The sequence below is a fragment of the Hypomesus nipponensis genome, chromosome 6 (genome assembly GCF_054491055.1).
Source record: "Hypomesus nipponensis isolate SF chromosome 6, ASM5449105v1, whole genome shotgun sequence".
NCBI lineage: Eukaryota > Metazoa > Chordata > Actinopteri > Osmeriformes > Osmeridae > Hypomesus > Hypomesus nipponensis.
This window is the reverse complement of record NC_140366.1, coordinates 13,056,689-13,069,090: the sequence shown is the minus strand read 5'-3', so window position 1 is coordinate 13,069,090 and position 12,402 is coordinate 13,056,689. Positions and strand designations below refer to the sequence as shown.

At 44.1% G+C, this 12,402-nt stretch overlaps 1 protein-coding gene across 1 annotated transcript in view; it reads right to left on the bottom strand.

The window, feature by feature from the left end:
• Nucleotides 1-7,998, bottom strand: part of LOC146287151 (uronyl 2-sulfotransferase-like) — a 42,067-nt gene extending 34,069 nt beyond the window's left edge. Inside the window, exon 1 of the mRNA XM_084700856.1 lies at nucleotides 7,597-7,998. Coding sequence (XP_084556982.1) covers nucleotides 7,597-7,825 — 229 coding nt within the window. The 5' untranslated portion in view covers nucleotides 7,826-7,998. The remainder of the gene's footprint in view (nucleotides 1-7,596) is intronic.
• Nucleotides 7,999-12,402: the final 4,404 nt, after the last annotated feature.

Below are 12,402 nucleotides of genomic sequence, written 5' to 3'. Positions count from 1 at the left end.
CGCTCTCGCTCTCTCGCTCTCTCTCTCGCTCTCTCTCTCTCGCTCTCGCTCTCGCTCTCTCTCTCTCTCTCTCTCTCTCTCTCTCTCTCAACAAGACCTTTATCAACCAATTATGATGCTTCAGAAGACTGAAGACCATTCCTAAATAGTTGGACCCCCGTCCCCCGCATACATACAGCCCCCATGAAGAAAAGACTTGTCCTCAGTAAATGTTTCAACCAGAGTACTTGATGACAAGTGAAGCACAGTGTCCTGGTGCACACCATGTTTGTGGGCGTTTTTATGGCTATAAAGACAGGAATGTGAAGCACTGAAACTCTTGCCAAAATAAACAAAACAAGCTTACTGTACCAAACTAACGGGAGCTCAGGGACACACAGCAGATTTGCTGAAGAAACCCGGCTAAAAAGACGACGAGCCTGAAACATTTCTCCAATATGTGTTGTCTCAGATGTCTCAGATGTGTCATAGCTGTCCTAGTTCAAGATGGAGGGCCTACAGTATGTAAGTCTTAGTGGACGTTTTCTTTCAAAATGTCGCCGCACACACCCTGAGGGCCTCCATCTACGGAGGAACTCGTCCTTCTTCCCCTGCCAGCGCTGCCGTGATGGCACACATTGCCAGGGTACCACCCTGTAACCGCGGGCACCATGCCACCCACCCTCTGACCCACCGGCTGTGCCATGAAAGCAACCACAAGCAGCTGTCATCAGTGCCCTGGCAACCACTGAAAAACAGTCTTATGTCTGGGGCCTTGAACCCAGCCCACAGCCCCTATATGCTTCACCACTACCTCCTGGGTAAAGCAGCCTAAATGCTCTCATAGAGTCCGTAAACGACAGCATTATTCTTCATGATGTTTGAGATGGTGTAGCCTAGTTCATTTTTATTTCATCAAATCAAGCTGTACAAAATAAGTACTTTGAAGGTGGTTCAGCAAAAAACCCATCCCAGAAACAGGGTTGGTTGTCCCGGTGCCAGATTTGATTGTAGAAGTCGGCAAACAAGAATTTCAAATTTGTCGAAAGGAGGGATGTTTTTGATGGTTGGAAGTGAACTCAAGAGCTTGAGCCTGGCAGTCGTGAAATACCACAACAAATACCCCCCCCCTCCTTCGAAGAAACAGTCTGGGGTGATACACCATTCCTCTTCTACTCAAGAATGATTTGCTCCGCTAATATTCCAAACTTGAGGACAAGAAAAGGATGTAAGAAGCATTTTCGACAATATTTCTATATATAAAAAATTACAAAAATTCAACAATTATATCAGTTTTGGAACTTTTTAGCATATAAACAGGACAGCACAAACAGTAGCGGCTCACTGATTTAGTCACACTCCACTTCATATGATTCCACAAAAAGCTTTATGAGTTCTGACCGTCATCGTTCATCAGAAGTTACAAACCAATAACAGTTAACGGGTCTGGCGTTGCTTCATCTTTTCCCTTCTGTGCCTGCTCAAACACTAACACAGTAATGCAAGATGATGACTGTGTGTTATTGCAGTGGGCGGCTAGGCCTCCAGAGAGAGCATTAGCAATCTATGGTGCATGTAGCCATTAATTGGCTGTGCTAATTGAGACAATTATCCAATCAAGAGGGTTTGCGCCAGCGTGCGCTCGCAGCAGCTCCGACGGAGGTTGTAAAGAGGGCCGGCGGGGACACACAGGGGCAGACGAACACTCTCGCCTCCACAGGCCTCAGCACAAACATGTGGTCGACCATGCTGGGAATCTGTTGCTCAGCATGAGCTTGCAAACACAGCATGGTAAACTCATTGTTCTGTAAATGGCAGAGACAGACGTCCATTTTAGCATGAAACCACACTGATACAGCAACAGTTGGTGTACAGTGGATGGTACGCCTCAGGTTTCTCCAGCTGGACACGACTGGACACGACTCCTAAGGGGGGGGGGAGGGGGGGGCAGTATGAGGAGTCATATTGCTACAAAAAGAGGATCAGACTTCACAAATATCCTCTCCTCACAGCAAAATTCCCCTTTTATATACAGCTATACAGCCACTAAGATCTATTTATTGTATGTATATCCTGGATCTATTCCTCAGTTTCAGTTAAAAAGCTTCCTGATCGTTGGTTTCGTATGGTCTCCAGTCATGTCAGCGCAGTTATCCCTTCACTGCCCCCTAAACACACTTAACGAGCAATCGTGTCCGTAACAGGAAAAAGTAAACAAACAAAAAACCCGCCTTGGCGCAGTGGGGAGGTGTGTTTGTTTTCACAACCGGGACAGCAGGAACATATTACCACAGATCGTTCAAAACACAGGACCAGAGACACATTCCACAAAAAAATCGAACCTCCTCTTCAACAGTAATACAAAGAGACTTAAACACCTGACAACACTAAACGGAGCTACCAGTTGGCTTGTTTTCACTCTCAGTCTTTGTAGACATAAAGAAAAGAAAGAATAAACAAAGTCAAGAAGACAGTTTAAGAATATTAGATTAGAAACACAACTTTGGACTGCAGACAACACTACCTGTGCTGCCACTAGACAAAAGCCAACTCCATAAATCCCTATAAATGCCACACACAATATAGGATTGCCAAGTTATAATGCTATACATTTGACCCATATCAAAAACCTGGTTGGGTTTCTTAAAGTGGAGATATCCATTAATCTGTAAATGCTCAAATTCTTTCCAGAATAGCACACAACTGGGAACCCTGACTAAGAATCTTGAAAGTTGAGTGACAGCCCAACAGACCTACAATATGACCTAAGGCAGGGGTTCCCAATCCTGGTCCTCATGCCTCCCTGCCCTGCATGTTTTAGATGTTTCCCTGCTCCAACACACCTGATTCCAATGAATGGGTCGTTATCTAGTTATACAGAAACCTGCTAACGACCATTCATTTGAATCAGGTGTGTTGGAACACGGAAACATCTAAAACATGCAGGGCAGCGAGGCCCGAGGACCAGGATTGGGAACCCCTGACCTAAGGCATAGTTTCCAAAGAAACCTCACAAGTGACCCCTTGGTATCGATCCAGGAAGACTTGGCTCCTCCCCCGAGTTTGAAAGGAATAGCCACTACTCTTGAAATTCTGTGAAATAAAATAAGATTAGATGAAATAAAGGCGTTGTTTTTAATATCCTTCTCCAGAAAGTGTGGAATGGTTCTGCTGGTGTCTGTGTGGAGGGCCAAGCTGGTGCCAAAAATCACACTGTCATGGCTGGCTGCCTCAACAAGGCTTGACGCATGTGTCTGTTCACAGTGCATATGTGCGAGCACTCCCTTACAGTGTGTGTGTGTGTATTCTCAGCAAGTGAAAACTATTGTATGTGTGTGTCTGTGTGAACCCATCTGGATGTTTGTGTTGCTGTTCCTGCACACCCATGAGAGAGCTGGCAGTGCTGCTCTGAAAGTGTCTGAGCTGCTGTTAGACCTGCATCTGTCTCCCCTGTGTTACAGCAGTGTGTGTGTGTGTGAGTGTGTGTGCACATAGGTGAAAAAGTTCATGAGTGTGTTTTATGCATTTTGCCAACAGATTACATCTGCATTTTGTCAAACACGGTAACAAACATGTAACCGGCCTAATCAAGACAAACCTGTGTGTGTGTGTGTGTGTGTGAGTGAGTGTGTGTGAAAGACTGCCATGTGTGAGTGGGGTCCACTGTAGCGAAGCCTGTTTTTATTACCCATGTTTGACTAAACATGTCAATCCATGCTCCCTTCACAGTGGGAAACTACTCACACACACACACCGCCAATTCTAGTTATATTCCTACCATTGTTTATCAGTGGTGTAACAGCCAACGTAAAGACTCCTTATTGCATATTAATTTACCTCTTAGTGCCCCACTGACTAAGCTATGAATTGAGAAGAGAGATGCATAGAGAGATGGTTCAAGGGAAGAGTAGGAACTGTGTGTTTATGTTAGTGTGTATGTGTGTTTGTGTACTTGAAAATGACCCTGCCTATCAGTCCTAGTGTCATTTATGATTTCCAAGAAGCGTTATCAACAAGCACAGGCCAACATGCCTCTGAACTTGTTACAATGTGATCCATACAATCAGAACAACAAAACTGTCACTTGGTCACCCTCATCAGCGCACCTCTGTACAGTCATCATATTAAACTTGCCCCATATCAGATAAATGTTTGCGATTGGCCCGGCCCTTCTCTTGCCGGAGGGAAATCTGTTTGAGTGGGAGGGGGATCAAACTCAGCAAATACAACGTGAGCTCGCTGATTGGTCTGGTTCCCAGGGTAGCTGCTATAAGCCGGCCCTCATGAATCATGGGGAGTTATCGGGAATTCAAACAGGCACGCAAAACATACTGCTTTACTGTAAAAAGACAGGATGGATCTACCAGGCCCTGGCTTGTTCTTCTGGGGAAGTGTTCATAAACAAACAACACAGACTCACCTATGGCCTAGTCCTTAGAACTACGGCAAATCTGGTTGATTCAAATGTCTTTGAATTCCAGCGTATCTTGGCTATTAATGAAACAGCAATTCAGAAAGCAAGATAATGAATCAAAATAAAACTAGGAAATGTGTCTTTTTCCTCAAGTTCAGGTGTATCTTCACAGGTAGTCTGAAGCCAAGGAACATCAAAGGCTCTATCTAAACAACCGTCCAATCTGTGCATTTAGAGCGACTGAGATCATATTTCAGCTGAGCGATGTCAGCTTGGTGATATATGAGTCTGTAGGTTGAGCAGTCCTCTGCTCAAACAGACTACTGGGCCTCTCATTCCTGTCATCATTCAGTTTTAAAGTAAAGATAGAGACAAACTGTTTAAAATAGATTCCTCTGCTGTGCTCTGAAATTGTCTTCAGCGTTCCTGAGTCAAAATCTCTCACAGTGCTGAATAATCACATAAAGATTTGAGGAAACCATATTTTTGTGCATACACAGAACTGTATTAAACTGAAAGACGTACACAAAGTCACAGACATACTCATGCCTTCGTTTGATAAGTGATAATGACCAGTGGTGGGCAAATTCCTATTAAATAATTAAATAAGCAGAAGGTGTCCATGCTCAGTGTGTGTGTGTGTGTGTGGTAATAAAAACGAACAGAGAGTAGAGGGGGCAGTAAATCAAGTCTAAGAGTCTGTGCTTGAGCGCTGCTTGTTACCACGGCGATTTGCTGAGTGACACCCTCAAACACCAACCTCCACGCTGGCCGGAATAAAACAGGACCTGTTCTCTTACAGGACCCCCTGCGTGAGAGAGCGAGACACCCACCACACACACACACACTGTACACACACACCATACACAAACACAACGTATACACACAATGTAGACATACACACACTCTCTCTCACATACACACACCCCACCAGGAACCCTCACACTCTTCTCAGCACAGCACAGCCAAAAGTAACACGGCTGGATGAAGGTAAATACATCTTTGGGATCGCCCCACTCTCATAAAAGCCTGCCGGTGTGCCTGAGACTGCCGATCACTCTGACACACACACACACCACATATATACACACACACACACACGCACACAAACACAATCAAGCATTATTCCTACAGCATTTCTACTTTATCCAAGCCTTGAGGTTTGGGAGTTTCACTCTATAGTGCTGAAGTGTGCTTTAGGCCCTTAATTCGCCTGGCTATGTTACCAACATATGTCTAACACACGCAAGAAATAGAGACCAAAAGAGAGAAAGGGGCTGAGAGACAGAGAGAGACAGAGAGAGAGACATAGAGAGAGAGACAGAGAGACAGAGAGAGAGGCAGAGAGAGACAGAGAGAGAGACAGAGAGAGACAGAGCCCAGAGAATCCTGAGGAATGCATGATCCTTTCCAATCTTACTCATCTCCATGAATCCTGACCATCTCCTCCCCCAGTATGTTACCTAGAGACTCCACGGGGTGGCAGATCCCTACAGGTGTTAGAGAGGGACCCCTCACTCCCCTGTCGCCCTCTCTAACACGTATGATGCCACAGCACAAGTGGTGCAACAGTACAGTTATGTCACTGTTGCATAACCCCCCACCCCACCTCCCTCCCTTCCTTCCCCTGAAGCCCCCGTCATAGAAGGCCCTGTGTCTGCCAGGCCCAGAGGTGGGGGCTTCCCTGAAGCAGCTGAGCTGGACCAGGGGTTCATTCATCTCAGCCACAGAGACGTCCTTCTCAGGTCCCAACATGGGGGCAGTGGGTGGCAGAGATGCAAGGAGCGGATTTCTCCCTTTCTGTGACTGTGTTCGGGTATGGGGGCATCTGTCTTTGACTGAAAGTGTGTGTGTGTGTGTGTGTGTGTGAAGGAAACCAATCTGACCCAGGGGATTAGTGGCTGACTTGGTGAGTGACTCTGGTTCAGTTCCAGATGTTTATCACGTCATAAAGGCTCCAATCTGCTGTAAGGAGTAGGTATGAACACAGCTTCCTCTCAACACACATGCTCACACACATTAACACGTATGTACATGCATACTGTACACACACCAATACATACAGTAACATACAGCCATATGCACATATATACACACACCCCTAATACACAGCCAAGCACACGCACACATAAACATACACAGTCAAACACACACCCACACACACTCACTCCCCGCTGCACTTGTCACTATGAGTCAATCTGTTTAAAGGAAACAGTTCACCTGTTATTAACCGATAATCAGGGTTTAAGAGAGGCATGAGAACATGATGACAGTTCTCCTGAACTCACATTTACAGGAAGTATGAATACTGAGGGAAGACATTCCAAGTTTGAAGGAAGTAGTCTAGGTTCAAATGAATTGGTGTCTGTGGATCAAGAGGTCGCAAGTTCATACTGGTGGTTGCTTTGCTTAAAATCGACTGCTAAATGAATACATTAGGCAACATTACATGAAAACACAGCATTTGATTTTATCAAGCCTTTCATCTTGAGCAAAGATTTACAATGTTACAAAAAGAAGACTGTATTTATAGCTTGCAGTCAGAAACAGAGAAGTGTGCCTTTCTGGTGATCCAGAACCCTTTCAAACTATTTTGGTTTGGTAGAATGCGTACAACTATTGTCACCAGCTGTTGCGCTCTTTCCACGCGTTCGCTGTCACTTAGGGACAGGAATGACACGGACCAGAGCGTGCATCAACAGGCGTTTTGTAAAGGCACACAGATAACGGCAACGCTTATACTGTTACCACGATGCGTAAGCCAAGACGATCGTGGAAATGACACCTTACCCACAGTCATAAATGACAGCCGTATAGTAACAAACCAATATATCTAGCGTATAAGTACAGACATACTTGTTATTGCATGTGCCAACACATTAATGACAGCGACACCAAGTTAAAGATCTAGAATGAGACCATTCAAAAGTATCGTGAAGATGCCGTTACACAAAAAATAAACTATTCCATTGTCCAGAGGTGAGGGGGTGGAAACAGTTTGCATACACTTGCTGTTACACGTCCTCAAAAACAGAGGTGTTAACCCCAGTTACTGAAAATAGTTACTTAATCGTATAAATGTAGGCAATAACTTGAATAGTCTTAGACTGGGATCTGAGTTATTTGCGTTGGCAGCATACTTCAAAGATTCGGCAGCTTTCTGAGAAAGACTCAAACACACCTAAAAGTGCGCACATTCTTACCGAGATACTGTCGGATGTCCAATAAGATTTTAGGGGGTCCTCCGTTTAACTGGTAGAAAAGAGAGCCGAAACAGAAGAGAAACAACGTAGCCATACAGAAACCATAACCTCGCAGAGACAGTCGTAACGGAATTGCCGAAAACAAGCTGAATTTTTTGTTGTTCCGTTCCCTAATGTGGTTTGGAGTTTGGTTGTTGTGAAGGGGACTGTGGCTGAAATTCTTCATCATCTCCTCCTCATAAAGCGCCGCCGCCGAGAGCGGTAGTCACCCATCCGCCTGTGGAAAGTGAAACGCTTTGCTTTGATATCATTTGAAACGGACACCTATTCGGAAACGTAGACTCTCCCCACAGCCAAAGTTGTTTGCGCACAGCGTCGCCTCCGTTTGGTACGTTTCGTCCGTGCTCGTCTACTCCTGCAAGTGAAGTTGAGGTTCCATCCTCCGGCTGAGTTTTTTGGGGGTTAGCGTTGGTGTCAGATTACTGGACGTGGAAGAAAAGTTCACTTTTGCAGCTAGTCAAGGATGCAAAATAGCGTCACCGTGTGTTAGCCATGTGTCCTAGCCCATACTGTTTTATAGGCTATGGCCAATTTTCACGAGACTTAATTTTTACAATAATTTTTTTATAAACTGCATGTAGCCTATCCTTCATTTAGTCTACGTGTATCACTTTATGTTGTCAGCTATACCTTTTAACAAAAAAAACGACAGACAACCACCCATCTCTGCTATCTACCTCGTCTAACATCAGTGCTGTCATCAAAATGGATACAGCATCTCAACATCTCAAAGGCATCAAGCCATGAAGACCATAAAAATGATGGTCTTATTTATCAATAAGAGTTATCAATCTGTAGGGCTGTTTTGGCAGCCCCTTTGTCACTGGTCACCCAGACACTCGTCTGGGACAGTTGTTGATTTGCATGAATGCTAAAATGACAATCACACCTTGATGACACACCTCTGGAGAGGTGGTCTCAACAGTTGAAGAGGAAGGTGGACAGAGGAAGACTCTGAAATTATCATTAAAAGTTGTGTTCTTGAAAATAAGGTTCTAAACAGCTTTAAATGTCATGTTTGATATGCTTTTGTTTCTTATTTTGTGTGTTACATTCTAGTAATAATTTTAACACTGTAACATGTACATGTACAGGGTTTACAGAGTTTGTGCCTGCAGCAGACCAACATATGTTTAACATATTCCCTTGTCTTGCAAGGGCACCACTTGGTCTACTGCAGTCTTGATTAATGATCCAATTTGAATTTGTATGCGTTCGACAACTTTTCTGTCACATGACCGGTGTCCCCATTTTAGTCAGGTTTGGGTGTATATAGGAAGAAGTTTTTACCAATCACTTCGAGTTCTGTTTACGATACAGCTCCGGTGCGTTAGGCGCCTAGTCCTCATTGTGAATACCTTTGTTAACCATTGCTCTGAAGGTATGTTTTGTACTTGATGATATTTCATTATCATTGTATTGATTATCTTGCTATTTAGATAATAAACTATTAATGTGTGCATTTTAAAGTTACTTGTTCTCCTTGAAACGTATCTATCAAGCTACGGCGGTGAAAACTTTGATCTAGCCTGGTTGATGCGGCTAACTGATTATAAACATAGACTTTTGGAGTAGGTTTTAACTTAAGGCCTCTGAGTCACTTACAGTGGATCTCCACGCTCCGAAGGAATTTACCGGAGCCTCTGAGTGATTGATTACATATCCTACTAGGTCTACTATGGTTAAAATCCATATTATAGTAGAGATAAACGACTGTTTAGTGAACACGCATACTTTAGGGTCGGTGCTCTGATCAAGCAGACGATTTTTACCTACGTCAGAGTTTCATGTCATTAACTGTTTAGCGCTCAAGGTTACAGGTAACGCACTTGTGCACATTGTCAAAAATTGGAGTCAGATATTAACGAGTCAATTATCTCCCTGAGAATCTAACCAAAGGTGACTTGTGGTTCCCAAGCCAGGGACAAACACCGAGCGCGTCTCTGGCCTTTCGATTCACGGCCTACAATTTGGTGTACCCTTGCGACGTGATCCTGTGAGCTGGCTCCGGAATCAACGGAACTGGGAATTAATTGGATTATTGTATTTTCTATGTTGTCTCTCCTGGGGTAAGCATATTTCTACAATTCCTATCAGCAAAGGATTGAGGGATACTCAGAATACGTATAGAAATTTCTGTTTAGTATTGTTGTTTTCCATTTTATTCCATCTCAAGGACAAAGAACATGGTTTTTCAGGGACATGACAGTATGAGTGTAGGACAGGGACAAGACACCTTCCTAAACTTATGGTCACTCAGTGTGCACAAAACGCTAGTCCGTTTAACCGAAAAAGGTCATCACATTTATTCTGCGGATAATGATACACTCATGAAGTGGTTTGCGGAAACGGGCTGTAAACTTGACAAAAAACCCACGTTCGAAAAACTAAAGATAAAGTCTGCCCTGGGATACTTAATGCATCGTAATATGTGCCAAACTGTCGATAGGATTCAAACTACTTTGACAAATATTCTACAGCTAGAAACAGCACGCTCTGTCGAAATGCAAAAACTACGACTAAAAGTTGAAGGATTTGATTATGACAAGCAAACGTGGGCTAGGCAAAGTATTGCATTCCACAAAGAGATAACCGAGCTGCAGAATCAGCTCCAAAACGACAAGGGCTATAAAACTAAGCTGGAAGAATGTTGCAACAATGTAGGTTTTCCGGTAGCCTCGCTGAAACAATCTATTTTGGATTCTATACGCCGTGAACAGGACAGTTCCGACGATGATATAGCTTCAGCAATCACCGCAGTCAGAAGGGCCAGGGGCAGACATGTCGAGGAACGGGAAGTCAGTGAACAGCCTAGTCTTGCCTCGAATGTTCGCGATCGTAGCCCAATGCGTAGGCCTACTAAATCAGTCAAGAAACAGACAACCAGCCATGCCTCTAATGTTCGCGATCGTAGCCCAAGGCGTACTAGATCACTCGAGAAACAGACAACGCATGATAATTCGGCTCAAGTATCTGTGATCAAAACCATAGTTGGGCCAAATGATACACAAACAGTCAGTCGTACACTAACTTGTGATGAATGTAACGCACACAAAAACGTTATAGGCGATCTACCTCGTAAAGAACCTTTTGAACCGTATTGGCACGCTCTAATAGCTCAGACTAACACGTTCAACCTTGAATTGCGCGATGTATGGCAAATTGTTATGGTCACAATCCCAAGAGAGCTAAAATGCAAACTTTCGCCAGAATTAACTGATGGTACGATCATGAATAAAAGAGCATTCGAGGAGGACAGCGACGTTTTAGAACGGTTAAAACAGGCTCTTATTGCTGTTAGAGGGCCAACACACACCGCATGGGGCATGATACTTAACCTAAAACAGGAAAGCGAAGAACCGTTTGAAACATTTGCTAGGCGTTTATGGACCGTGTTTAATGAATATTCTGGAATCAATAACCCAGACCACGACAATGCAGTGTTACTTCAGCTTCTAAAAGAAAATGCAGGACCTCACGTCCAAAAGGCAATCGCAGTCGGGTCAGGCCCACCTCAAAATACATTTGACGCCATTGTTAGATGGGTAACAGACATGGAACGGTGCCAGATTAACATGCAGGGACGGGTTGCAGCCACTAACTGGGTAACTGAAGGGCAACAAACAGTGAGGACTTACAAGCCTACTCGGTCTGAAGTTAACCTTCCTTCATGCAATTATTGTAAAAGACCAGGACATAAAACTGAAGATTGTTTTAAACTGCAAAACAAACCTAACTATAGACGAGAACTAAATTATACGCCTAGTAAGCCGTCTGCGCCAAAAGAGAATAGAGTTGAGTCGGATGAAATGCTCTATATTAGGAAAACCATATCGCAACTAACCAAAAGGATGCATGAGATCAGCAATGACAAAATGCATATAAGTCCGCAATAGGGGTGCGTGGCCTCCATTTCAATAGGGAGCGTGATTAACAGTGGGGACCGTATCAAAGTTAGAGCCAACCTCGGAGGCCGGTTATGTGATATGCTCGTAGATACTGGTACCGCTTGCTCCCGCACAGACATTCCTATACCCCTAACTAGCGAGACAATGGAAATAGTTGGTATAGGCGATACAAAAATGACTGCAACTCGCACAAAAAACGCACGTTTGGACTTAGGTCCAGTTGTGATCAACGAACCATTTTGGTATTTACCTAACAATAGCGAGGGAACAGTTATGGGTATGGACATGAAACATGGTGTGGACCAGAAACATGGTTTTGTTATAGATTGCCCAGAGAGGCAAATTGAAATCATGACAGACAAAACCACAAGGAGAGGCTCCTCCTCAAACAAAGCCAGTGTTGTGTCACTTTCCATTCCAGACCCTGTTCAAATGCTAATGCTTAGGCACGAAAACCTATGGGCCAAAGACAAAAACGACCACATCGTTGATCAACTTGGTAAACTAACAGCTTTGAAAAGCCAACTCTGGCATCGAAACATACCTTTGCCCACACATGTCAATGCGATCAAGACCGCCCCTGTGGATCTGAAAGAGTATCAGAAAGAACTCCGGACATCAGACAGGGAGTTGACACCACATTTACAGCACAATGCTCTCGTTACAGTGGTTGAAGGCCTTGTACTGCGAGTTGGGAAGTATGTATTTGACCCAGGGTCCGAGACACTCTTCACTGAAGGTGACATGATAATGATCCTTGTTAGACCCAAACAGGTGGTTCAACTCCACCAACATGAAAAATATTCATTACGCTGAGTAATTGTCCACTGTAATGATG